Source organism: Plectropomus leopardus, chromosome 1 (genome assembly GCF_008729295.1).
Source record: "Plectropomus leopardus isolate mb chromosome 1, YSFRI_Pleo_2.0, whole genome shotgun sequence".
In the NCBI taxonomy this organism is placed as follows: domain Eukaryota; kingdom Metazoa; phylum Chordata; class Actinopteri; order Perciformes; family Serranidae; genus Plectropomus; species Plectropomus leopardus.
Window position 1 is genome coordinate 12653934 of NC_056463.1, and position 27380 is coordinate 12681313.

Genomic DNA, 27380 nt, shown 5'->3' on the forward strand with positions numbered 1-27380 from the left:
CAGAGAACCTTCCCTTTATTTTATTTTTTTCAATAGGGAGACTGAAAAAAATACTTTCTTTTTTTTTTAATGATTTCAAGGTTTAATTATAGAATTGACTAAGAAGGCCCCTCTGTTTTCAGTTCTTTAAGGGTCAGTGTAGTATAGTAATAATAATTCCATAATACTGTTTTCATACTGTGAGAATCTCATACCGTTGCAACACTAATCATCAGTAAAGATTGTGACATATTAGGGATGCACAATAATATTGGCATGTCATAGATATTGGCAGATTTTTTTTTTATTCAATATCCCAACATGCTGATTTCTGCCAATATGACAAACACTTTTTTTTTTTAAATTGACAAAGTGAGCATGTACAAAACATCAAGCTGAAATATTTTTTCTTATTTTGCACAATGGATGAATATTACATACATTGAAAAGAATTGTACTGAAGTCTCCATCTAGTATGAATAATATGATGTTAACTGGACAACAGAAGAGACTTGATGATCACTAAAATTAGGTGTGGAAAAATGCGTACATATATAAAAATATGAGTATCTGTTATTGGCCAAACATGTTAAAATATTTCGGCATATTGGATATCGGCAAAAAAAATCCAATGTCATGCATTCGTCTTAGGCAACTGCAAAGATGGACGATGCTTATCTTAATTGAGCGACTAACACCATTACACAAAGATTATGTTCATTGCAGCAGATGTTAAAATCAGATTATCAGTTTCAAGGCTGACGTGTTAAGATAGTTTCTTGTTTGATCCACAAAACAAGGATGCTTAACTAGGACTTTTAACCAGAATTTTCTTTCCAATGAATGATAAAAAAAATACAAAAACTCAACGATACAAAATACAATAAATAAAAGTAACTCATAGGTGCTTCAATATACCATTCAGGCAGTGGATCTGTGATTAATTTTTACTTTTAACCAAGGTCTGGCTTAAAACAAGAGTATAAGTAAACATTTAGTGGCAAAAAAAAGGCTATATCTCACCAAGACTGTGTAAGTGACTTGACCTCTAAGCACAGTGTAGGTGTGAATGTTAAAATGGTAAACTTCGCACAGCCATTCCATATTTCATTTTTGAGAAACCTGAGGGGAGCAACAAGGCTGTACAGTACATGTACTTCTCACTTACTTGTAATTGAACCGAGCGATCTCTTAGTCCCTGCACAATGGGACTGAACCTCTCAATGGCTCGCCATTCCCCCGCTGTGGTGATGGCTTCAAGGACCTTTTCCAAACTAAATGAGAACAGGTAATGCATGAGCGAACAATCAGGAAAAAATGAAGACATATATTCATTTGAAGGGATCGTGACCATGAGTTCTCTCCACTTTCACTGTATCCGCGGTTCCTTTCTTGTCAATTTGACCTGAGTGGATGGGCTTTTCCAGTGAATTTCATCACCATGACTTGCGACTTGAGTAGGATTGTGATTACGACCAGTATTGGATAAAATATGAAATAAATTCAATAATGAACAACTTGCAATGACTCAATCAACTTGACTTAAATTATTACAGCATATCTTCTACTTGAAAATGAAAATCTTTTGTAATCAGCACTGTCAAAATTAAGGCATTCTCTTTTCAGTTATTATGAAATACTTAACACGTTAAGTAAAAACAATAGACATAGCTGGGCTTTGTTTGTTTCCTGTGGCGGCTGACTGACATGACAAGATCTGCTGCCAAAACTAATTTTTGGCATGAAGTTTTTCTTTAAAATGTTGCCTGACGGATCTTTGGAAAAAAAAAAAACAAAGGCAATCTGAATGGTTTGCAAAGCCAAACTTAATTTAAAATATCACCTAAAAGCAAAACACCCTACCAAAACTACAGGGCTTTGCCAACTACATCAAAGCAGTGTGGTAATTATAGACAATTATCAAAACCTGTTAGTGAGAAGGTAACTTGCTTTGGCTAAATACATTGCTGAAAACTGCTACCCAATTAACACAGTAGAAGACGGTGAAATAAGAGAATCACTCAAATTGCATCAGGAGACACCTCTTATAATCTACAAGCATAAGAAACCACCGTGTCAAGAATACACACTGTGTATGAGACAAGAGGGCGCAGAGGACGAACATGCTTGAGCAAACAAAGGACGTCGCTCTCACAGGGAATTATTGAATTTCTTTGACTAATGACAATTAGTGTGGCGTCACTGTGCATTTCACTCATAAAGAATGGAATCTGCAATTGTTTGCACTAACTATGAGTAAAACAAGAGAATCTGTGTTCAAAATTACTCTGCTAGACTTACAAGACTCCGCCATTTCAACTAAACCCAGACAGGTCCAGCCTACACTAGTTAACCCTATACCAATGGTATTTGAGACCTTGGTGACGAGGACTGATTGTTATTTTGTGAAAGAGAATATGATAGATCTCCCGGGATTAAGCATCTAGTCGACTTCTTTTTGGGAGTAGTCAGTGACTACTAAAATGCAGCAGTGCAACAGTGGTATTTGAATTTAAATGAATTTCCTTTGTGTTGAATCTCTGTTGATTCCGGATTAAATTTGAATATCCATAATTACAAACTTCAGTCTCTAAAATAAAAAAAGTGATTAATTATGATTAATCACAGCAAATTGTCCAATTTTAATCTGTCGACAGCCCTCATTGTGATATCTTATATGACACTGCAGTCATTTTAAATCTCTCAACCTTAATATCCTGCAAATATGTTCTGCATTTTTACAAAAACCAAGGCTAACAAAATACCTACACCAGGCATGACTCTTGCAAGACATCATCTATACACAAAATGCAGGCACCATTATTGTGATATGCTCTTTTGAGAGTTGTACTGGCACTCACAAAATCACAAGTTTATCCCTCCCTTGCTCCAAAAATGTAACTCTGAGACATTGTGGACACTCATGCAAATTGTTGGCTGGTTAATGAAATCATTCATGTTTTAAGTCCTGCAATGACCTTTGATTTTAATCAATTAAAAAATGTAAAAGTTATCAGCCCAAACTAAGGAAGTCTTGCTTTTGTGAAATTAAAAAGGATTGTCTTTCAACATTAGAGAAGCAATTACACATGGATATATTCAAAGAATTAATGAAACCAGAACATACGTGTTCTCTTCGCCCACAATGCAGATGGCTGACAGCAGCTTCACCACGTCAGTCATCATGGCAGACTGGGTGGGATCAATGGCTCTTGCCAGTAACGCAAGACTTTTCTCTTCCCCCAGGATTCGATCCAAGCCATACTGCAATGAACACACACAAAACATGATTACCCAGATATGCTGTGATTTTCCCCATTTTGCAACATCACAAATACAATGTTCTGGGCAAAAGTTAAAGTTACGGTTATTAAAGTTATTACTTTTAAAAAACAAGACACTATATTTGCCTGCACTCCAATTACATTTGAATAAGTTTCTGGCCAAAGTAAGTCTGAAGGTTAACAGTGATTTCAGTTCCATCTACAATGCAATGCCAGTCAGAGGTCTGGCACAGCACGATTTATTGTGCAAATGAACTTGGCCAACAGAATATGTGATTAAATGGCAAGATAATTATTAGGCTGATTTAGAATAATTTTGCAGTGAGAATATAATCTTATGTTCACAAAAGCCAACAAAGAGAAAAACAGTCCTGCAGCAACACCATCATTACAAATAACAATATTTTACAATTAATTGTCAATACAGCAGCATGTGGTAACAGCATTGTACACTTAAGAATAGTTTCACCATCATTCAGAACTGTAATAACTGCAGAACAATGGTAATTCAGGTCCATTTATTGTTTGTGGTAAATTTGTCCAGAGAAAATCAATTTGTTAATGTTAGATTGTGTTAGAAAATAAAAGGATCAGGACAAAAAACACATTACATTTAATTGAGTTTGTACAGCAACAAAAGGGGCCTTTATTTTACAAAAGAAGGGGTCAAAAAAGGTTTTTTAAAAAACAATTAACACTAAGCATTCTTGAGTACTTTAAACATATTTTTTGTTTGCTTGTGTAATGTGGCCTTTACTCATTTGAAGAGGCAGTCAGCTAATCAAGATATATGGTATTTAGAGTTTGTCCTCGTATCTGAATAGTTATGTAGAAATAGATACATTGCTTGCATTCTTTGCAAAATATATTGTTTTGTTGTTTTTTCTATCACATTTCTGTTGTTTATTTCTCTATGTTTAGATTTGCTTCACAGAAAAACTGTTTAAAGAACTGATGGCAACACAAAACAATCTTCATAACATGAGCATTAATTAAAGTCAGCTCATGTACTTTTGTCCTTACAAAGTCAGTGGATGCTGAATTTTCCAGAAACAAAAGACATATGGACTGTGTCAGTCCTGTCAGGGCTCCAAAGAGCAGTTGACACTGCTGGGGCAGGTTTGTCTATGCAAACACACGTCTGTATACACTGCATCTTTTTTTCAATGCTTTGAGCAGCTGTCTCTATACTTTGGAAAACCTCGCAGACCTTCTAAATTCCCCAAACTATTGTTTACATATAGAGTACAGTATATACCCAAGCGGGAATTCCGCAAGGCTGAAAAATGAATCCAATGTAAAAGTGCCAAGAACTGCAATTCATCAAATGTCCACTGGAGTCTGGTTCCAAAACAAAATAAATCCCCACAGACGCCCATCTTAAAATGTTATAATAATGTTTACATCTCATTAAGGCCCAAAGTTTAACATATTTAAGTACTGGGCCGCTTGAGTGACAGGCAGTCTCCCAATAGTGTCCTCAGCTTCTGGTCAGATCGTCCACTCCCTCCCCCACAGCTCCAGCATCTCGTCCAAATATTTTTGCATAAAAAACACCAAGCCTCATATGCATCGCCTTGTGCAGGTGTCAGCCATGCTGCAAAATCTTGGTGAGATAACCACATTTTTTTGAATATGCACTTCCCCATGTCATCCAGGGTACAGTGACAGCAAGCTAGCAGACAGCAGATAGTCTGCTCAGAGCAGCCTGGCTTGAAACACAATATGGGTTTTATTTTTCAAAAAAACAAAAAAATCCCATGTCTTCACATTTAAAAGACCTTTAAAACATTTCTATACCAATCAAGGTCTTGTGTTTAAATACATGACTTCAATGACTATTTGACTTTGGAACCCCTGTAAATATATCTAAAAGCTGCGAGCTATGAACTATATGTATTTATAGTAACTATGACGTTCTGCAACACTTACATTTGAGCTACATGAAGGAAGTCAGTTTTCTTGATACAGTTCAGATATTCAGGGCAGGGCAGTTTCACTGTGTGGTAACTTAAAGTGATACATTATTATGCCATTGATGACAGACAACAGAAAATCTGCAACTGTTTGACTTGATGCAGGAAACCAAAAGAAAAAAAGGCTGCACTGACAGCTGGCAGAGAACACCTGTCTTCTTGGCATTGTGGGTACATCTTATCCCAAGACTCCTCTCTAGCCAGGGAAAGGTCTGGGCTGACAGAGAGGCCTACGGGTAAATGCTGGCGTCTGGCGCCTGTTGAGACGCAGGATTACATGAGACCTTACAGCACACTTTGTGCCAGAGCGCCTGTATATCTGTCTCCGTTGGGTTTAAGCTCCATGTGGCAAGATTTTTTTTTTCTCTATAGCTACTGTGGACTAACAGCAAACAAGGAGGAAAAGCTGAAGCATTGTGAAATAAAGCTACTTCAATAGAACATAGTTTTATGCACATGTGCCTCGGCCTGGGCGATAATTCAATATTATTGTCTCTTGACCTTAAATGGAATCATTTTATCACAATATGATCATATTGTTTCACGGTTTAACGTAAACAAATTACACTGGCTAAATGTATCTAATAACATAACAAATTGAGTTTCTGAAAACTGATAACATTGCAGGCAAGTCACAGAAATCACTTTGCAATGTATTTGACAGTGCTGTACACAAAAAGACTAAACATATAAAACTGCAGGTCACACCCACTAAACTCAGGGTTTGAGCAGGGTTTTTTTATGATGTGCACTTTTTTATTATTTATATGATGCACGGTATTTTCCCGTTTGCACTTTTGCACTTTTTGTACATTGTATGCTGTATATGTGTATATTTTTAATGGTGTGTTGTGTTGTGTGTTTTGTATGTACATGTTTGTATTTGAGAGAAGCTGAAGACAAAGTTCCACTGAGACAGATGATAAAGACAATCGAATCTCACCAATCTAATCCAACTGCTACTCGGACTGACAGTGAGACATTGTACTTTCAGGTGCATTAGGAGACATGCCACGTTTTTATCATCTGGAAAATTGATGTGTGGCGGACAGGCACTGGGTTTCTACTCCTTTGCCAAATTTCAATGGCAAGGAGGTTGAACTCCAACCTGCGGCCACTGCAGCCATTGAGGCCAGGAAACAGTCTCTGTATATGTACATTGGGCACCCACTCTACCAGGTGAGCTATCGGGCACCCGGACAACAATGATTTTGAGGGTGAAAAAAACCCGACATGTACTCGGGGCAGTCAGCTTGAGAAAAAAATGTATTTATTACAGTTTCCTAACTTTTAAGTCTTTTCAAAATGTCATTTTTTAGTCTTCTATAAGTAATTATCTACAACACTTGATTTGGGTTCAAGACTGTTTGTGTCCCTTTATGGCTGCTGCCTAAACTTTACTGTGGTGTATAAGGACCAAGTAGTCCCAAGAGCTAAGGAGTCCAAGGAAGTAAATCCATGATTAAAAGTCAACTTTTCACGATCGTGTTTCATTTCCAATGCATCTGAGGAACCGCAAACAGATTTTTTTTAAAAAATGACTGCTTTGTTTGAGATGCAATAATCACCCACAACAAAGCAACGGAGAAATACGCTGTTCTGTGATAATTAATTTGTGCTGTATACGTTGAAACAATCTGCAAATAAAGTTGTTTTTCTTGTTCACGCTCTCAGTGGCATCTCTTTTCCTGAGTTACAATCTTACTCACATACTCTCTCTCTCATGAGTACCAACTCCAGAGACAGCACTTTTTGCAAGCCAGCTAGGAACCTCAGATCTGTGCAAATGTGTCACACAGTGTCATCCAGATTGCATCAGAACATTAGTAAACCCCCCCCTCAATTGCTTCCATATTGTTGTGATGCCGCTCTTCTCCTCCACTGGTCATAAGCCCTTTGTAATTGAAATCCCAGGTGCCTAATTTGGTAATTGCATGAAAACACCAGATGTCGATGGGGATGTGGGGAAAATTACCCTTGGAGATCAGACTGAACTCAAAATACAAGATGTTATTTTAGACCGATCTTCTTCCTGAAGGGTAAAAGGACAAAGCAGACACAGTCTATTTCTAGGATAGACGTAGGAGTAGCCACATTCTGACTTTGGGGACTCCTGGTGCTAGTGCATTCACGACCGCACCTGCCCCAATTAATGAGCCAATAAAAGTTTATCCAGTCGCAAACAATCTTGAATGAAGTTAATGTTGGCTATTATGTCCACAGACACACACAATTCCCAAGACTTTAAATAATTAATAAGATTAGTATGGTATTCTCACTGTTTTCAAAGATCAGAGAACACAGTCTTGCTGAGTAGCTGTGGGGGAAAAAAATCAATACAGCACAGTATCACAATATTATTGTAATAATATCGGATCTATACATGGATGCCAAATATTGATTTTTTTTTTATCTTTGGGAACATAACTAAAGTTTTAAAAATGTAATAAATCCCAACATATTGCAATATGTTTTAACAATACTCAGCATAACGCAACATGTTTAAAATTGCAATAATATCATATTGTGACTTTAGTATTGTGATAATATCGAGGCCTTCGGTGATTCCCACGCATATAGGTGAGTCTTTCACTGGAAAACATCAACACTATGAACTATGAATAAATAACTTTAAAAGAAAAACATTTCTTCTTATTCTTGTTTTCTTTAAACCAAGTACTTTTAAAGAATAACACCTCTAGTTTTACAAGAACAAAAGCATTACTTATTGTCCAACCAAAATTAATAAACATCATCATTTTACTCACAAAAAAAATGTTATCATTACCTTGTTGTTCATGATGGCTTTGAGACACTGGACAACTTTATGTTGGTTTTTTTTGTCAAGCTTCTCTTGCCTAGGGACAAAAGAGAGAGATGAGGAACAGTTGGTCTCTAATGTACAGAATGGAGTAAACAAACTGTATGCAGGGTGTTTGAAAATTAGCCTTTGAATTACAGGGAGATGGGTAAGAGTCTGTACATGAATATACATGAGTGAATGCGTAAACTTACTGTTTCTTGAACAGCAACCTCTCCAAAATGTCCAACAGCAATCCAAGACCCTCATGCCCGAAGCTCTGCACCCAACTGAAATAACAAACCTTAAATCAATATCACAACAGTGGAAGACTGACAACTGACAACAACGCTTTCATACTCATCAGCCACTGTGGAAAGCTTTCAGACAGAAAAACATGTAGTATCCTGTACTTTGTGCTGAAGACAGACACAGCAGTAGTAAACAGAGGAGTGCATGCCTGTTAATAATTGTGCTAAAATATTATACACAGAAAAAACAAATGGAAAGCACATTAATTGTAGTCTGACCAAATACATAATTTTTGAGGCTCAATATTTGAGACTTTACAATAATGCTATACCATTTTTTACATACACATATGATAATAACAAACATCACTGATAATGATTGGTTTTACAAAAGTCATAGCGAAGATGTGGAGGGAGAAAGACATTTTCTAGTTGAAAATAAACAGTTCTCTCTGGTGAAGTAAGAGAACTTACTTATACTATCAAGCCAACGTGTATAATAATATAATTGCGTTTTGATAATAAGGGCTGATATACAGGCATAGGACAAGCTCTAATTTATGTTGCAGAATAACTTCTATAAAAAACCACCCTGTCAGAATTTGTAGTGTAAACTGATTACCCTAAAAATGTTGACAGAAATGTTCCTGTTTGTTATTTCAGTCAACAAAATAGATTTCTTAGGCATGCAATGATGTTGAGACAGACAAGGCAGTAAAGCAATCGGTAAATGTTTATGCAATTTTTGTTCAGCATGTAGCTTTAGTAAATCAGTTTTTCTCTCACTGTATGTACAAAATAAAAGTCTGTCCTTTAAATTGTCTCACACAAGACTGACTCTCTAACTGATGCAATGCCACCCAAACCATCTTTTTATCAAATATATTACTGAAATGTACTGTACAGCAAGACCAAAAAGGGATATACTGACATATCAGGACAAGTAAGTGACATTTGTGAGTTCTCCAAAGAGGGTTTAGTAGGTTCACACAGCTTCATCAAATATGCTATAGGAGGATTGAATTTTTCTGCTGCTCTTCATATGAAAGATGATTTTTTTCTTATGGAAAACGTGGCTTTGATGGACCCCAGAGAGTGTTGCCTATGATTAAAGGGGTACTATTGAAAGCCTGGGACTAACGTATTATATAGGTTTTTCTTCCTTTAAAAGGAAAAGGATGGATGTTCTTTTCATCCAGCGAAGGAGACATAATTTGACAAAGACAATGCAGTCCGTGTCTACAAAGAAAATCGAACTAATAAAGTTATTCCTATTCTACATTAGTGCTGGTCCAAGTATTGGACGCTAATGACATAATAGCAAGTTTTGTTAGAGATACAGAGGAAGGAACAGTGTTATCATTACAATGATCTTTACATTATGTTTATTAAGTTAATCAGGCTTTTTCCTTAGCTACAATAAATGGCCAATTTCTTAATCAGATATTCCATTTCCAAAAAACAAATTAGTTGTCTTATACCTTTTTCAAGAGGATATACATTTTGATGTATAGTATCACAACCACCCAAGTATTTTACTGCTGGAAAGATGGTCTTTTCAGTAAACTAGGCTGTCTACGCAGTAGAAAGATGCAAATACTTTTGAACATTGTGCTTTCAGAGAAAACAGAGAAAAACTGATGGATTTGCTTTGGCTCAAGAGGTAGAAAACCTACAACTAACTGAATGCACTACATCGCAACGTACCAATACATGTCCCCACTGGTAGGTTAGGTAATGCATACTTGTCCATTTGAAGCAATGGTGGTCAGCTGGTAACAAAGGATCTTGTATTACAGTTAAATGATGAGCTAAAATACGTTTCTGAAAACATTTTAGGTGAGATATAGGCAATGCACTGAGACAATTTTGGTTAATATTTGATCAGTGCAACTTAGTTTTTCACTCTGACCTAATTTTTTGGCCTCTGTTTTTAATGTGTAGAAATGTATGTATGGCACCCAATTCCTGTACACAAACTGCTGCCTTTACAGCTAAACCGGGCTCTAAATTATGTTTCTGAAAACATTTTAGGCGAGAAAATGGTAGTGCAGTTTATATTCAATTAGCACTCCACAGCATTACCGGTTTGGTCTGCGTTTGAGTGAGAGAGGGGTGGATAAGTCTCTTGATCAGCTGCAACAGTTCAATTACACACACTATCCACATTGTTTTGACACAAAGCTGGTTAAAAATCTGTGAAATATCCCTTTTAAGCATGTACCTGAACTGGCAACTAAGATCTCTCTAGATGTTCAGATTGTGTGAGAGCAATGCAAAAAACAAGAGCATTCCTCTACATAAATCAAACATTTCCTTTATTCTTCCTACTGCCAGATTACAGTGATTGCGAAACCTGTACTTAAAGCAGATGACAGAACAAGGGTGTGTGGTAGTGACGCACAGCATAACAGAAGCAAGACGCTTATGCCTTATGAAAACAATTCCAAGTTGGAGACTTTTTGGATACAATCAAAACAAAATGGTTATCAAGAAAACAACGGTGTATACTTTACTGACAAATCATTTGTTGGATACACAAGCATTTTACCTAAGAGTGGCAGTAGAGAATCTGAAGAAAGAGCTGAGACAACTTTACAACAGAGAAGTGTTAAATATGATTTAAATAAGGAGCATAAATAGGAAAAAATATTACATTGTGCGAGCATAGGGGTAAAGCTTTAGGGTGTGCAAAAACCCGAGACAAAGAAAGTTTGAGTAAGGTAGTGAGCGCCCCCCCAACTCCCTCTTGACTAGAAGTGAATAACGTCTCTAAACATTAGCATTCAGTGTTTGCACTGTTGTAATCAACAAGCTGCATGCCTCTCAGCATCAAATTTACAGAAATTCTCGAGGTGACAACGTAAAATTAGAGGCTGCTTTCTGAATTTAATTTTTGAGAAAAGTATGAGGCTGCAGGTTAATGTGTGTACATAAACGTATCTGTTGTTACACTGTTATGTAACATGATAGAACCTTATCTTGTTTCGAAGGTGATTTCCATTCAACATTATCCAACAAACAAACAAAAGAAATAGCTGCACTATATGATTAAGGTTCTTTTGATTTACATGCAGTGACTCAATATCAATGACTACATACACAAATAGACGACGCATTTCCACCTCCCCCCACTGTACAAAACTGAAAAATATAGAAAATATCCCAGATATGGACACTGCCATCTTGCTCTGGTGACGTCATTTGAAGCCAGAGTCCCGCCAAAACAATCCTCTCACAAATCACGAACAGCACCATTGATAGCGAGCACACCAAGTTGCACACAGAGCTGTCAGTCATGATGTCAAACACCCTTTCTATAGCATCAACTAACTAACTGAAGCCAAACATATCACAAAAACGAATGCTTTCATCAGTTTGATAAAAACTACCAAAAATGAAGAATAGTATATAATGTCTGACTGCGTGACGATCTGATCAGAGCTGGTCAGATTGATGGATCCTTTGGTGCAATGCATAAATGAGGGGTATATGTTCTTCAACAGCACTCCTAATCCAGCTCCAAAATTAAGAAATATATATGACAGCAGATGTTTTGCTCATGGCAGGCTGCCAAAAAAAATGAAAGTGTGGGAAACCCTGATTTTTTTATGTGCACTTTAATGTGTTAGCTTGGCCTATGTCCCATTTGCTATCACAGAGGGTGCAGGGTTAATGGGATGTTTTGGCTTCCCTTTTGGGATCTTTCATGTTATCCATCTTGATTATACAATCTAAGCTCAATATGTGTGGTTTGGGTAGTTGTTTTTAGAAAGGGTAACATACTGACGCAAATTTGACTGCATGATGTAAAGTTAGAAAGTAAAAGCTTTAAAGCTTTTTAAAAGCTAATTCGTTTTAACTGAAAAAGACCAGGCATCCCCCTGACCGACACTGCGGCAGGTAACCTGAGTTTAAGTAAGCTAAGTTAGGCGCTTTACACTGAACCGTTTCAAAAAAGTGTCATAGCGTGCTTGCGTCTAAAAAGTATATCCTGCACGAGTGAGAGTTACATACATACAGCAAAATTGTAAATCATCTTGTGCATAGTTTTACACAAACAACCTCATAGTGGGAATTTGAGATCTGGTCTTTGGTTCTGAACTATACCATGTGAGCTAGATGTAGGACTGTGCAAGCCATGTTGTTGATGTTTTCGATCATCCATGTTTTCGGTAGTTAGGTAAGCCATGATGTATTTGGTTTTATTATGAGCAAGGACATTCATTATACAAAAGAATAGAAATAACGCAGATCTTAAAATGTTACTAACACTGTAATTCACCCAGACTTAAAAACACCATGGCTTCAATTCTACCTGACCTTAGCAGTTATAATAATAAAAAAATATTTAAAAAAACAAAAAAAAAACAGATTGTTAACTACCCTCCTCTTACAAAAGAAGACCAAGAGGCTGAAAAGCAATATAGGCCTCTGCATCACCAAGGTGAATGAAAATGTTTGTGAATGTATGACAGGGTCAAGAAAATAAAGGAGACTGACAAAAACTGTCGCTGCCATTCTGATGAAGATGGGGAAGGCTGCTGCCAAGGTAGCTAAGTAATGAAGCTCTCATGTTTGAGAAAAAAATCAATTTAGCCTACACTTCTCACTGGGCCATGGCACAGGCCATTCTGGTTATAGACTAAGCAAGGCGGGAGTCGTGACATGAGCTTCATTGAAATGCAGAACTCAGTGGCAACTGCATGCTAGTTTTTCATCATCAGTAGCTGAGGCAGAGAGCAAAGGAACATAATCAGTTGATCTATAGCAGGAACTATTGCACAGGAAACCAACAAGCCTGTACTGTCAGGGTCTGCTGCAACAAATTTGAAAGGCATCTGCCTTGAAACACATGAGTGAAAAGTGGAAGGGAAGTGTTGACATGAGTCTGTTTTCAAAGGTTTCTAGGAAAGGGCCTGGCAAATTTAGCCTATCTCAGAGCTCAGGAAGGGACAATATAATAGCTGTCCACACCACCTGAAGAAAAGACTCATCTTCAAGAGCAAGAACAATCAGGCTGAGACAATAATGTATCTAAGGAGTGTGTCTTTGTGTCATAGTTGAAGGTCAGGAAGAGCTGGGATAAGGCAGATAAAGCTGGGCAGACGCTGTGCAATTCTATTGATCTTGTACCCTGTTGTTACTCACACTGCAGTCGGCCTTTATGTCTGGCCAGAACCTGCTACTTTTATGTACAGATCAATTCACTGGTTATGACATGGGTGCTAACACTGAATGCAAGCACAGAACTTCAGGTAAAGTTAGGTTACATTCAGTTTATGTCACAGCAGGCTCAAGATAAAAAATTTTGCCACAAGATGTAAAATACTTCTGCAGTAATATTGAATTATGGAATACCTCATATTGCTACACTGCAGAGCAAAACTGCCTGAGAGGCAGATAATATAGGCAAAATAATCAGGCAGTGTGACCCCCCCTCCACCCGCACATCAAATGACAGCCAATGTTGCAGAAAACCATCCCTGTGCTAAAATGTGTCCGGGGCAACCAATTCCAGGCTAAGACAAGAAAAGTAAAAAAAAAATTAAAAATCAGGCAAAATCTGGACAGTGTCTGTCCATCATAAAGCCACCAGTGGAGGCATCAATGGCCTTAGGGCTTGAGCGGTAACACAGTGCAATGGGAGTATTTAGAAATTCTGAAGGTATGATTTTCACATTGTCGAAACTACAGAGACTCTTCTTTCTATTAACCCAAGATGCTGTACTGAGGTGATATAGTGCACAGCAGTAGGGGTGGGTATCGTTTGTGTTTTTGCCAATACCAGTCCCTAAATCATGTCTGAACTGATACTTTCAAAAAAATATAAAGCAAAAAACTGTAAATGACACTAAAGTCCAGCTTTTGTTATTACAAAGGCAAATTTAAACTTAAAATTACAGTACAGTTAACTGTTTGAAGTATACATAAATATACAGTATAAATATGGATAAGGATAATTCATTATTAACATATTCACCTTATAAATAAAAAGGAACCTAACTACAATAATTTAACCCTGAATAAGTTCTCTATTCACTCTATTTGTCTTGCTCCCGCACGCTCTCTGTCTTGTTATTCACACAACCTAACACCGACATGATGCACCAAAATCCACATGATGATTCGGTCTGGTAGGTACCAGTCGTATAGTAACTGCTGGCACGTTGGCACTGAGTTTTGTTACACCCCCTTACACAGCACAAGCCACTAGAGGTTGGTCTCTACTTGTGGAACAGGCAGTTGAGCCCAGACAGACTGCAGATGGGGATAATGCTGAAAGACTAATAAAAGAGAAAAGTGTCTCTGCTGTTATTTGGGCTTTTTGCCACAATAACTTTATCTTGAGATGATGTCTTCCAATACAAAAGCAGTTTATTATCCAAATGATCAGGTCTTCCAGCCATGAGGGTGCTTATTTCCTATCTATTCATTATTCTCCAGGCCCTAAGAATCCAGCAAGAGTTGGCTAATTAGGCTAATTTTACATTACAAACACAGCATTGTAGGCCAGACAATGTCATCAGGGTTGGAAATTAGCACCAGCCACCAGCCAAATGCTGGTAAAATATGCAACTGGCTGCTGAATTTGCTTCACTCACCTGCCACAAAAACAATGGTAATCTGTTAAGTGGCAGGTAGATTTTGGAGTCCACCAGCCACAGTGGCAGGTGGACAAAAAAGTTAATTTCCAGACCTGAATATCATATAGCAAAAATGACATCTCTCACCAGTATCTTATTTTTTTCTTTTTTTGTTTCACACAAACACACCACCATATATATGACCAGGTAAAACATCAAGAAGGGATGAAAAGACAAAAAAACAGAGAGCACCCAAGCCTATTTCTCATAACTGTTTGTTCGTCATGATTACTAGATTTGTTATTGCACTGCAAGAATCATGTGTCCATACACTACTGTACAAATATAGTTAAAGGGGTAATACAAATTAGAGTAGTTCATAAAATTGTAAAATTGTATTGATAGTATCAATAAAAACATGGATGATAACTTTCAAAGACAAATCAGTAGTTTCATCCCAATAGTGACCTGTTTCCTTATCCTTGTGCAGTTAGGTGGTTTGTATTTGACATGCTGTCTGTCTAGACTCTAAAGTAATTAGTATTTTAAATTCTGTTTGCTAATCTAGCATGCTTTGGCAGCCCTTGGGTTTCATTAGTTCCTAACATCTGGCACCCCTCCCACATCCCAAATGAGAAACTTCAATCACATTCTCTGCCTGAATGTCCTCAGTGTTCAAAGCCGTGTTGTGTAAAAATGATCTGGTACCACTTTCCCCAGCTTTTCTTTGGTGGAAAAAAACTGCAGCATTGATTTATGTCTGACTGCTACCTGTCAACATTGTTACTGTCATTAGTCATTGGTACAAAAAGGACACAGAACAGAAAGGTACAGTAATCTACTGCAGTATGGCCTTGGTCCCTTCAGTGTTTGCAGATCTACACCTGCTGATTTCAGAGCCGAAGCAAAAGTGTTGCTATTACCAGCAGAGTGCATATTTCACAAATATATGAGCCTATGAGTGCATAGTAGCTTCTAATCTTACCATGGCACATTTGTATTAATCATTTTAAATGTTAAGTGTTAATTGAGGCGCACTGTGCCCCATAAATAATCAGTTTACTAAAATAAATACATAAACACACAAATTATTCAATCACTGATGTCTGTGTCCTGTTAAAGCATTTTCATTTTGACAAAGATGCAGTGGTGGCAGTAAATTTTTGTTACATTAAACAAAGAAATGTTATTTAATTGGGTTCAGCAGGCCAGTTTACATCAATCTGTATAGCTACTGTGTGTGGATCGCATGTACAGTTGGAAGATGAAATCTTATTCCTGCTTACAAAGCACTGATTGGCTCTGTAGTTTTTCTTCTACCAAGAAAACAACCATCAGTGAGCACACCAGACCATAAAAAAACACAGTCCTGGAATCAGGCTACCATTTTTGCCTCACTATTAAGATGCTGAAAATATGATTCTGTTAGCAGCTGTCCATCCACAACTGACACATAAATCCTAATAATCTTCCATCTCTTGTAGCAACGCTGCCTAAATTTTCAATCTGTCTTGTTGGATAATTACTCCATGTTGTTGGTCAATCTCCCAAGATGTGGATAAGATACTATAAACAACTTTTATTTGAAATTCATACAATGCAATAAACAGTAATTAATGCTTACTCTGGGATTGGAGGCATATTGTAATCACACCTCGCCATCAACAGATGCAAAAGAAGCACAGCGGTATTCGACTGAGGGCTATCATCTCAGAAAGACACCAAGAAACAGAGCCAGGGAGAGAGCATTAAAAAATAAGGAAAACAAATTCATCATCCCATTCCCTGGGAAACAAAAACAGTCATAAATCAAAGAGAAAAATGAGGCGCCTTATCTGGCTAACTTCACAGCTAAGGTAGCTTGACTTCTGCCGGAGTCTCAGGAGAATGCCTCCAAGGTTTCCAGGCAGTGCAGCACTGTGTTGCACTACGCTAAAGCGATTATGGAGCTGAAATAAAAAATTAACTTTAAAATGTTGTCCCTAGTATAGCAAGTTAACCAACTACAGGAGGGCTCCCCAGAGACAGAGAGAAGAGGGAGGCTGAAGTAGTTGCAATTTGGAACATCTAAAATTAAAACAGAGGAGGTCATTGGCCACTCTACCAGATGGCCACCAACAATAATAATACCTGCAAAAACTAAGCAACAAGTTTCTAAAATATCTTCAATATTAACGTATTAAAACTGATAAAAAAAAAATATTTTGTTTGATTATATAAATACTTTATTCATTTTTTTAATGGAGTGAAATAAAGAATTTTTTTTTTTAAAGTATTAGTTAAGTTAAAATTGTAATATAGCTATACACTTTTAAAGAGTCACAAGAATATTAATCAAAGCAGATACTAGGGCAACAACTGATCATTTTAATTATCACTTAGCAAAAAATATTAAACATGTAAAAACTGAAAACGCTACACATTTTTTTACAATTAAAAAAAATACACACTCCACCACACTCCACCTAAAATATGTTGCGGTGTATTGTTATTTTATTATCTTTCTTCAACTACAGATTATGTTCCCAAAGTAAACTGTCAACATCTGTATTTATCTAATAAGATAAAGTTCAGTCCATCTGTTCATCTTACCTCAATCTTTTTTTAAGGCAGCAAAATGTATCTAGTTGGCTGACGAAGAAAATTATTGTATTATTCCACTAGCCTACCAAAAGTTGTATTTGTAATTGTATTAATAATAACTTGTAGAATAATTCCCCCATCACTGAAAAGACCCTGTTTAGCCTTAGAATGTTGTAAAAACTTGCTTATATGCTACTGGTGATTGCAAAATGTAGTTTAGTATTCAGATTTCCACATACATAACCTAGCACTTTAATATGAAAAGGAAAAAGAAACATTTGTGTGTGTCCTTTGTAACCTCATGGTTTGAGGAATTGTGAATCTGTGTGTGCAGCACATGGGTGGTGCGTGTATGAGAGACAGGAACAGCACCCAAGGTTTATTAAAAAAGTGTTGGTGTAAGGAAGAGGGATGCTAAACCGCACCCTACTTTATAGCTAAACTGGAAATAAATAAATAAATCTGGGGCCTTAAACCTGAAGGTCAGTTTTAATATAAAATCAAAAACCAATTTCCACCTGTTTGTCAGATCCATTTATCAAATCCATTTAATACAATTACATCCTGTAGCCTTGCTGGTCCTGTGGGCTAGTTCTGTGGCCTCTCTTCACAAAAAGGGAGCGAGAGAGAGCTAGAATAGCTGAGGTGGGTAAGGTTTACAAAGGTCAGAGGCAAGCGTCATAGATCGGCACTCTGGAGCTGCAGGAAGTACCAAATTACATCTAAGTCTGCTTGCTCCGTCAGAAGGAACCTGATGAGGGAGCACATAAGTCTGTCAGGCTATACTAGCAGGATGCAAACACATATTGGATGGAAGCAGTGAGTGAGAAATGTTTGCCTCAACACAGCCAAGAAAGTGACAGTGATCAGCATCCAAGAGCAGTGGCAGACAAAATACCTCTACTGCCAAATCAATCCCACAACTCAGGATTGTAATGGTGCTATTAGATAGCAAGGGGTTACAGCTGTCGGCTCACGGTTTCTAGCCGAGGCAGATTTATGGTCAAGCTGGACTATGTCATTATTCATGAGCCTGAGTGTCCATTTTATTAGTGGCAACTCAATCGAAAGTCAGTGCCTACAGGACACGTTTTCCTCGAGGATCACACAGGTGATGGTCCCATAAACAGCAGTGGGTACGCATAGACTGTGGCTATTTACTTCAAAGTTTGATGCGAGCTCATGTAGCCAGCTAACATACACTTTATTATTACATTATATGCAGTATCATATACATTTAATTCAGAAATAACATTTTTGTGCATTGTGTAGTAAAAAGGTTTCAGAATGTAGACTTTTTTTATATTGCGTGGCTTAAACTGTCACATTTATTACAGGTAATGAGCCTTCATAATGCATTTAACATAAATAGACACATAGTCTTGCCTGGGTCAAGAAATTTGAATCAGCACACTCTACCAAGTTCAAGTTAACAGATTCATTTGGCATTGTGACATGAAACAGTTGTTTCTCAGTTAAAATTTAAAAAGCGCAGTGAGGGGACTGGATGAGCCAATCAGTGGCAAGGATAGGACTTACACTATTGTCAAGCATTGTTAAGCGTGCCGGTTGACTCCTCATTGGATGAGAAGATGAGACTTACGGCGATATCGAGGTTGCCTTTCATTGACATGTCTTCTCAATATCGTGCAGACTGACAGCTGTTTTTTCTGACTTTGCTTTGCTGTGAAAACCCCAGCAAAACAGGTATGTTGGCATGGCTACACTTCAGCATTAACTTAAAATGATGTTAGATCAGGCAGATGCTTTGCTCTCTAGTGATTGGTTAAGGGAAACAAATGTCCCTCCCCGACAAAAATCAGCAACAGTGAATGCAATGTCAGACTGAAGATGGAAAGGGAGTGTGACAAGTTGACAGTCTTGTCTGATATCAGTAAACACATAGTCATCAAAATAAAGCACTACATTCTGGATGCAGAGCAATCTTGATTTGTAAAACTAAATATTCCAACATTTCATGGGAAATTGTAAAAAGACTTTTTTGTCTCTAAATCCAGTCTTATGGCCAAATTACATGGGACAAAGTCACGGCACGACATGTCTGCCTCAGCATGCCCCTCAATTATAATCAACTCTGCTACACTGACCATGGATGCAGCTCTTCCCTGTTTTTACCAAGGGTCTGTCTGTTTTTTTTCCTATGCACTTGTCTGTGCGGCCTTTCAACAGATAACTGTGTGAGAATAGAGCATAATCAGATTAAAAAGTGTAAAAATTAATACCTCATTGTACCAGAGGCAATGCAAAGCAGTAGAATGTGTGTGTGTATTTACATCTCACATTAAAATAAATCAATCAGATCAATGCATCCTGTATCTAAAACGATGCACTTAATCAATACAGTGCCAGTTAATATAGTCCACACTTCTAAACTTTGCATACACAACTGCATCATCATTTAGCAAATCTCAATATGCAGTGAAGCTGGCTGCAACCACATGCGACAAATATAGTCTGTGTAGCGGTGAGAAACCCAGCTCCATCCTGCTTACATGACGCATCACATCGGTGTCCCATCTACTTCATCTTTTATGCCAAATTGCAAAAGGTAACCAAGTCATTGCGTCTTTTTTCTACATTTTGATACTCTGCTTGGATAGCTAGCACTACTTCTGCTCTCTACCTTAAAAAAAAGGTGAAAAGTTCACCACAATGAGGCAAGCAGACCACACTGGTTGGTCAAAATATTAGCAGTTTTTATTCTCTATACCATTAAGCCCTGTTGTTGTTGCCATTATTATTCATAATTCTCTCATTATTCACCAAGCTCACTTAAACGCATCTTTTGCAGGATGTCTTTTAAATCTTTTTTTTCCCCCAAATAGATTTATGCAATCCACTGAGAGGGATTTTGTTTTCATAATCAATTCTGGCCATTCTTAGCAATTTATTTTTAACAGATCTAGTCATGGTTCATCAATAACATAAATTTTTGTATTTGCATTACATGAGTTCATATTCTCACTAATATCTTGTTCAAACCATTGTCTCATTAAAAAAAGCCAACTGGCAGACATATACCGCATCGTATTTAGTATGGTTGCATAATTCAAGTTCTGAATCTCAATTGCTCTTGGCAGTGTTTGCATACTTTTTGGTTATACGACTGATTCTAATCAAAAACAAAGTGAAGCTCACAAAAAGTGGATTCATTGTGATTAAAAGCTCTTAACACCAATTTTCTCTTGGATGTCTTGACAGAGCTCAAGATGAGAGGTTCTAGAAAACATAATGAGGTCTCTATTCTTTAACTCCTACATCCATGTGCCATCACTCATGCACTATTGTGTAAGTAGGTGAGAGAGAGAGGCTGTGGGTGGGAGTGCAATCCACATATGAACTCAAAAGGATAAGCCTTGCAGTAGAGAGGCTTTATTAGCCATAAGAAGGCTTAGACCTGGTGAAAATCAATAAGATGAGAGACTCCTGCTGTGTTAACAACATATAAATAAACTCATTTTTATTCACTGATGCTAAAGTGGTTAGAGGCAAAGGAAAAAGACAAGTTAAAAAAAATGAGGGTGGTCATACTAATCTAAAAGGGTGGTTTGAGAGATAGATTCAAGGTCTAAAATATTTTGTGAAAATAAAAACAGAAAATATTGATCACTATATTTAACCAATAAATACACATAAACAAGTAGACAGAGAGACTCAAGTGAAATATGGTAAAAGTGTCCTAATGTGTGGTAATAGACACATAGACAAATTTTTAATTGGTCAGAATTTGAAATTCATGTTATCAATCTGGAGCTTTACTTTAAAACTGTCTTCAACCTCTTATGAAAAAGGTTACCCATCACTGGTGAAAACAATAGCCTCTGGTTCAGCAGCACACCAGATCGCAATCAGAAAAGATCAGGGATAAAACACAAGGCAAGAGTCCATAAGGTGATGCAACACCACAGTCATCTTCGATCAGCCGTGAACAGCATGACGGGACTAAGAAAGGCATTGTGTAGTGTGTATTGCAGTCTACAAACTTTGGGGATTTACCTTTAACCTAATGGAACATTAACAGAGAGCTTTTCCCTTTTGAATTCCCCCCAAAAAACAACCCACATACATTTTTTTGTGCTGCAAGTTTCTCTTCATTCTGCTATTCATTCTCAAGCAAGGGTGCTTTATTTTGTTTATGCAGTTTGGCAGAAACTGTTGGATTTGTTGATTAAAGGTCAGTTTGCTGGTTGCTTTGCTTTCTCAGCCTATTCATCCACTGATTTCTCAAGGGTGAAAATGTACCGATATTCAAGTATGCAATGTTTTCTCTTAATCCAGGTAGTTGTGGTAATTCTGCGTGACTCCTGGAGCTGACAGTAGAAGCTCTTTGGTGATATATACCTTAGTTATGCTCCAAACAGATCTGACATGGTCAACAATGAGCCTTTGAGCCACAGAAGATTTGTCCCTCTGATTCTCCACAGTCTATTCTTAGTTTATGGAAAATCCCGTTTCAACTTTGGCCTTCATGAGCTAAGACAGCAAGACAAGTAGAATCTCTACTACATCCAACACTCTGGAAAATGACAGTCTCATCACTATTGTCTCATACAGCAGGGTCAATCTGAGGTCAGATTCCCTAAAAACCAGCAGGGCTCCTGTCCTTGGTACCCTGGATAAAAAAAGTCAATATGGAGGTGAGTGCTGATAAATTTGCCGTTGTATTAAATTATATGGAAGGTTATCCATGGATGGTTGCTATAACAATTTTATTGCACACAACAAAATCCCAACACTTTACCAAACTTTCAATGATTTTGACTAATTTCATGACTTTTCCAGGCCTGGGAAATGTAATTGTAATGTAATGTTTTCAAGTTTTTCACAGCCATTGGAATCTTGTTCATGTCTCTAGCAAACAAGCTGCAATTAAGGCCGGCATAAAAAAGGCTATTACCTTACAACGAGAACATTTGTAGCGTTACTCAAGAAATCTGCTCTGACAATAATTTGGTCAGTTACAACAATGAAAGGCTTTTCTCAACAGATCTTAATTAAGACTTAAATACTGAATTGTAATAAATCACACAAACAAAAGTGCACACTGACTTTGGCTCTACCACTCAAAAACTTTTTAAACAACTCGCTGTTTGATTGGTGCTCACTTTAGGGCAACCCACCTTCACTTTACCCAGCAATTGAGATGGAAATTTAAGGAGCCGCAGTGTTTCTTCAAAGACAAACTGAACCCTAAACTGCATATTTACTACCACTTGGCAATTTTACTGCTAAATTCTTCTCCACTCTAAGCGCCAACAGCTGTTTGCTCTGAGGGCATCCACCACATCACACTGTTGTGACACAGAGCTGGATGAAAATCAGCAAAGTTTTCCTTTTAAATACGTAAATCAATATGGTGGCTGCTTAAGCTTTCATGAACTGACAGAAGCTTTTTATTTTCTGTGTTTACTTTCCTGAGCAAATCTTAACACACTGACAGAAAATGAAATACTGCTGTCAATTTGTAAAAGCCTGAGCTTCATTCGTGTTACTGTTATAATAGTCACTCAAATACACGCACGCACGCACGCACGCACGCACGCACACACACACACACACACACACACACACACACACACACACACACACACACACACACACACACCTCACAGTAATGCATAAAACACCTAAAAAGCAAAATATCAGGTGGTGTAAGTAGCAATGGGGCCTAATTATTGAAAGAAATGTAAGCAATACAATTTTTTTTATCATTAGTATTTCTTTTGTATATTTACTATTGCTTTAATAAAGCAAAGTATCAGTTATCCCATTACTCAGTTAACCGATGGATTTTTCAATAGAATACTGGATTACAAAAAAAGTTGATAGCTGCAGCCCTACACTGTTGAACCCATTTCTCAAAAAAGCCACCTTGCTCTCAATAACAAAGTAAGCTGTATACATGTGAATTGGATTTATAAGCAGCCAAGATGTTTTCTTCTTCTACTCTCAAATGTCACATGGAGAATAGGGCAACGTGTGTATGTGAAGCCAAAAATCTTTTTTTTAAATCACATTATTTGCAATGTCATAAATGACTTCTATTCATGTTAGGGCTGTGACGGTATGGATTTTATCTTGAAAAAGATGAAAAAACATTATCACAGCAGTTTGGAGTTTAACCGAAAATAAATCATCTGTATCATCACTGCTCTATGGTATCAAATATCAATATCTTTTTAGCAACTCCAGTTGTCTGACAACACTAATCTCTACACAACTTCAGTTTGAATTGATTAACTGTTCTTAATATTTTGATGTTTGAATGGAGTTTGTAGTTTGAAGTATGGTGAAGTTTTGAAGTGCCGAAAAAAGTGACGGAAGAAAAATAATACATTTTCTGCGCATAGAAGAACATAGATTGTGAATGCTCTCGCATTCACACCCAATTTTTCTTGCAGACAACTAAAGAAGGATACAGGTAGAGCACTTCTAAGGCTTAAATGTACATTACACTCTGCTTGGTAAATGATCAGCACAAACCATAGGAAAAATGTTTATAAAACAATAAAAACAAAAAAATAAAAAACAGTTTAGACAAGGTCACTGTTTCTACTTCAATTCTGGATGAGTTCAGTAATTAAGCTATGGTGTTTTGTTCCTCAAGTCGCATTTACAAACCCTGAGGCTCACAGTATGTGAGCTGCAGCTATATTCACTTCACTTCATGACACCTTTGTAATGTCTTGTTTGGGTCCTTTCATTTCATTATGCAGTAAAGCAACATGAAAATATTTTTGTTTAAGACCTACATTTAAAAAAATTAAAATTGAAGAAGAAGAATAAAACTTTGACTTCTGACACTCTTTAATAAAACACTAACAGAAAAAGTGCCTTTCCAATTAACTTTATAAAAACCTCCACTCACCAACGCACATGCTCACGCACACACACACACACACACACACACACACACACACACACACACTCACACTCACACTCACACTCACACTCACACTCACACACATTCACACACACACACACACACCCACACACATGCATACACAGACACACACCCAGCAGACCCTCCACGCGCACCTCCAATTATTATTAATAATAATTATAATATAAGAGGAGGAAGAAGAAGAAGAAGAAGAAGAAGAATATATAAACAGATATTTAATAATGCACAGTATATGACGGTGATCTATTCAAAATGGTGATCTATTCAAAATGTCTTTATCAACTGTGTAATTATTGACAAAAAAGAAATCTGCCAAGAGATTGTAGTGAGGGCACTTGAAAAAGAGCAAGTCCATTTCTACTGTCATAACCTTGCACTTTACCTGACGGGGTTGCTGGTGAGGGACACTCGCAATGAGTCTAGACAGGCAAACAGACGTTCGTCCATCACCCCTGACTTCAGCTCTCCGAGGAATTCCTGGGGAGATATCTGATGGCTGCTTCTCAGGCTACCCTGGAAGAGAGGAGAGGAGGAAGAAATCTCTTTAGAGAAGCCATGGAAAAAGTGATCACAAAAAACACATGGCCAAAAAGTCTGAATCATCCATACATTGACAGAAAAATCCCTGTGTCTTTAACAGTCCTCTGCAAAAGCACATATGTGCAAAAGTGTTCAAGAATTCATTTCCAGTACTGTGCACTTGTCTCCTTATAAACCTGAAAATCAATTTAAGTCTAGCCTACTTGAGCAAATTTCATTCCAATAGTTCCTGTCAGATATGTGTGTATGCAATGCATGCCGTTTTTCTCCGTATTCCTTTTTCTTTGTTGGATATGCTACATTATTTTGATGAAATGACAATGGTTATAAAACACCAAGAATATCGCTATGAATGTTTTCCCATACCAGCCTATCTACCATTTACCACTCAAATTCTAAATGTGGGGTTGAATTTAAGGTTCAAATATATATTATATTACTAGTGCTAAAGGAATCTAGCTTTTCTCATGATGGGACAAGCTGACTGTGACATTACAGGAAAAATGCAACCTTAATTTACAAAGACATTTTACTAAATGTTCCATTCTATATGTACATGTATATAACTAATATATGTACATAGCTTTTATGACAATCATACTTTTATTTCCATTACTTTGCTCTTATCTGTGTCTATAAAATAGTTTAGCAGAAAGTTAAACATAGTTTTTTAAAGATTAAATTCCCAAAAAACACCTGCAGCAGTGATATTTCATAATTAGTCTAACATTTGAATTAAAAATGACAACATTTTTTTGACCAACTCATTTTTCAAGGCTTTTGGATGAAAACCGGCAGCCTAACATCCTGAAGCAAGCCCAGGGTTACGGATAAAACCAGAAGATGATTCTTCTGTTCTCTTGAATGTGATGGTAAGTCAAGAAGACTCTATTAGTTTTGGAACTTTCAACCGACTCATTTCCCAAACTGTACATTTCCAAAGGAGCACAAAATCTTAAACATTTTAATACTAGTCCGCAATTTAGTCATCAACTGAAATCACAGCAGTTAACTGAGGCAGCCATCATCTCTCACACTGCAATGTTCTGTAATCTTTTTCGAAAGGAAACCATGCCAATTGTCACATGCAGATTTGGACTTTTTTTGCTTTTGCTCTTGAATTTGTGCTTGCATTACGGAAAGGTCACCCTATTTCCTCCTGCACTGGCCCTAATTCCCATGTACCCAAGGGAGAGGGACTTTGCAAATACAACTTTCCAATGAAAATGTATCTAGATCTGACAAAAAAAAAACAATGCATCTAAATGCATCTCATCAAACTGGTAACTATGCATGCACATTGTGTTTTTATGGTCTGGGAAGACCGTAGCTAGACAATTATGACTGAAGCTTTTCTTGTGTTATCAGTGGGAGGGTGGTGTAGAGAGAAAGCTACACTTTTTCAATTTATTAAGGAAGCTGCTCTAATGCCAAACCGTCACATATCATTGGATACGTTTTTGATTCATCAAAGACCTCAGAAATCAGCCTGTATCACTACCAGCAGGAATAAATAATCCCTAACCCCTCCAGGCTGCCAAAACAATGGAACTATGCCCAGCCTGTCTCTCCCCTGACACCTCAAGCCCCAATCTATGATTTTCTCCTCAATACACAATACATATTAAATTATCTGTCAAAATCTATCTCACTCAAAAACCCACTTTAATCTTCAGTCTTCAATAAGTGTGTATTATAATGATCATAAGAACCTCCATAGCCTTAGAAAGGGAATTGATCAGCATTAAGCAGAGCCAAATCTACACGTGCAAGCCAAATAAGTGCCAGGAAAGCAAAAAAACATAATTATGGCATCAGCTCCAATTCTCTTGTGATAGTAACTAAGTGACTACTGAATAGCTTGGTACCCAGTTTGAACCTCGGGAAAAAGAAAGGGAAAAAAAGGACTTCACCTCTGGTTTACCCCAGTGAGGCTCTGCCTGAGTACTACAAGACATATAAATATACCCTCCTCCCAATCAGGTAGTAGTTTGATTAATCTACCACTCCTTAGCAACAACCCCTGCCTCCACTGTTGTTATCATCACGGCTAAATGTGCACTTCTTTCTCCACTCCCATGATGGCTCTCGATTACACCTCTTTCTTGGCAAAATCAGCCATGGCCGACTCCTGCCTTGTTTGTTTCTTGCTGTCATGAGTAACTTGAATACTAGCAGCAATTTCACCAATTCTGCCCACTCCCTGCCTGCACACCAGCCCATCAACAATACGGTAAGTGTCTGCCTTATTTTTCCTCTTCTGGCCCAGTGGCCAAGCACCTCTACCGTCCTGGAAAGACATGATGATGACCAACTTGCTTGTCTCTCAGTATCTCTAAGGCCTTCAGCAGTCAGGGAACCATGGGTGCTGCTCATGGCACATCTGGCACATCTGGCTAGGCCACTATCGTTAAAGGAGCATCAGTGCAGGCATCAGAGGAGCTGATTTCTACTT

At 37.5% G+C, this 27380-nt stretch overlaps 1 protein-coding gene across 1 annotated transcript in view; it reads right to left on the bottom strand.

The window, feature by feature from the left end:
• The window catches only part of LOC121942504 (protein diaphanous homolog 3-like), a 215845-nt gene that overhangs the window by 172141 nt on the left and 16324 nt on the right, over positions 1-27380 (bottom strand). The window contains 5 exon segments of the mRNA XM_042485728.1: positions 1148-1253; positions 3107-3243; positions 8028-8097; positions 8255-8329; positions 24768-24898. Of these exon segments, the coding sequence (XP_042341662.1) occupies positions 1148-1253; positions 3107-3243; positions 8028-8097; positions 8255-8329; positions 24768-24898 (519 nt within the window).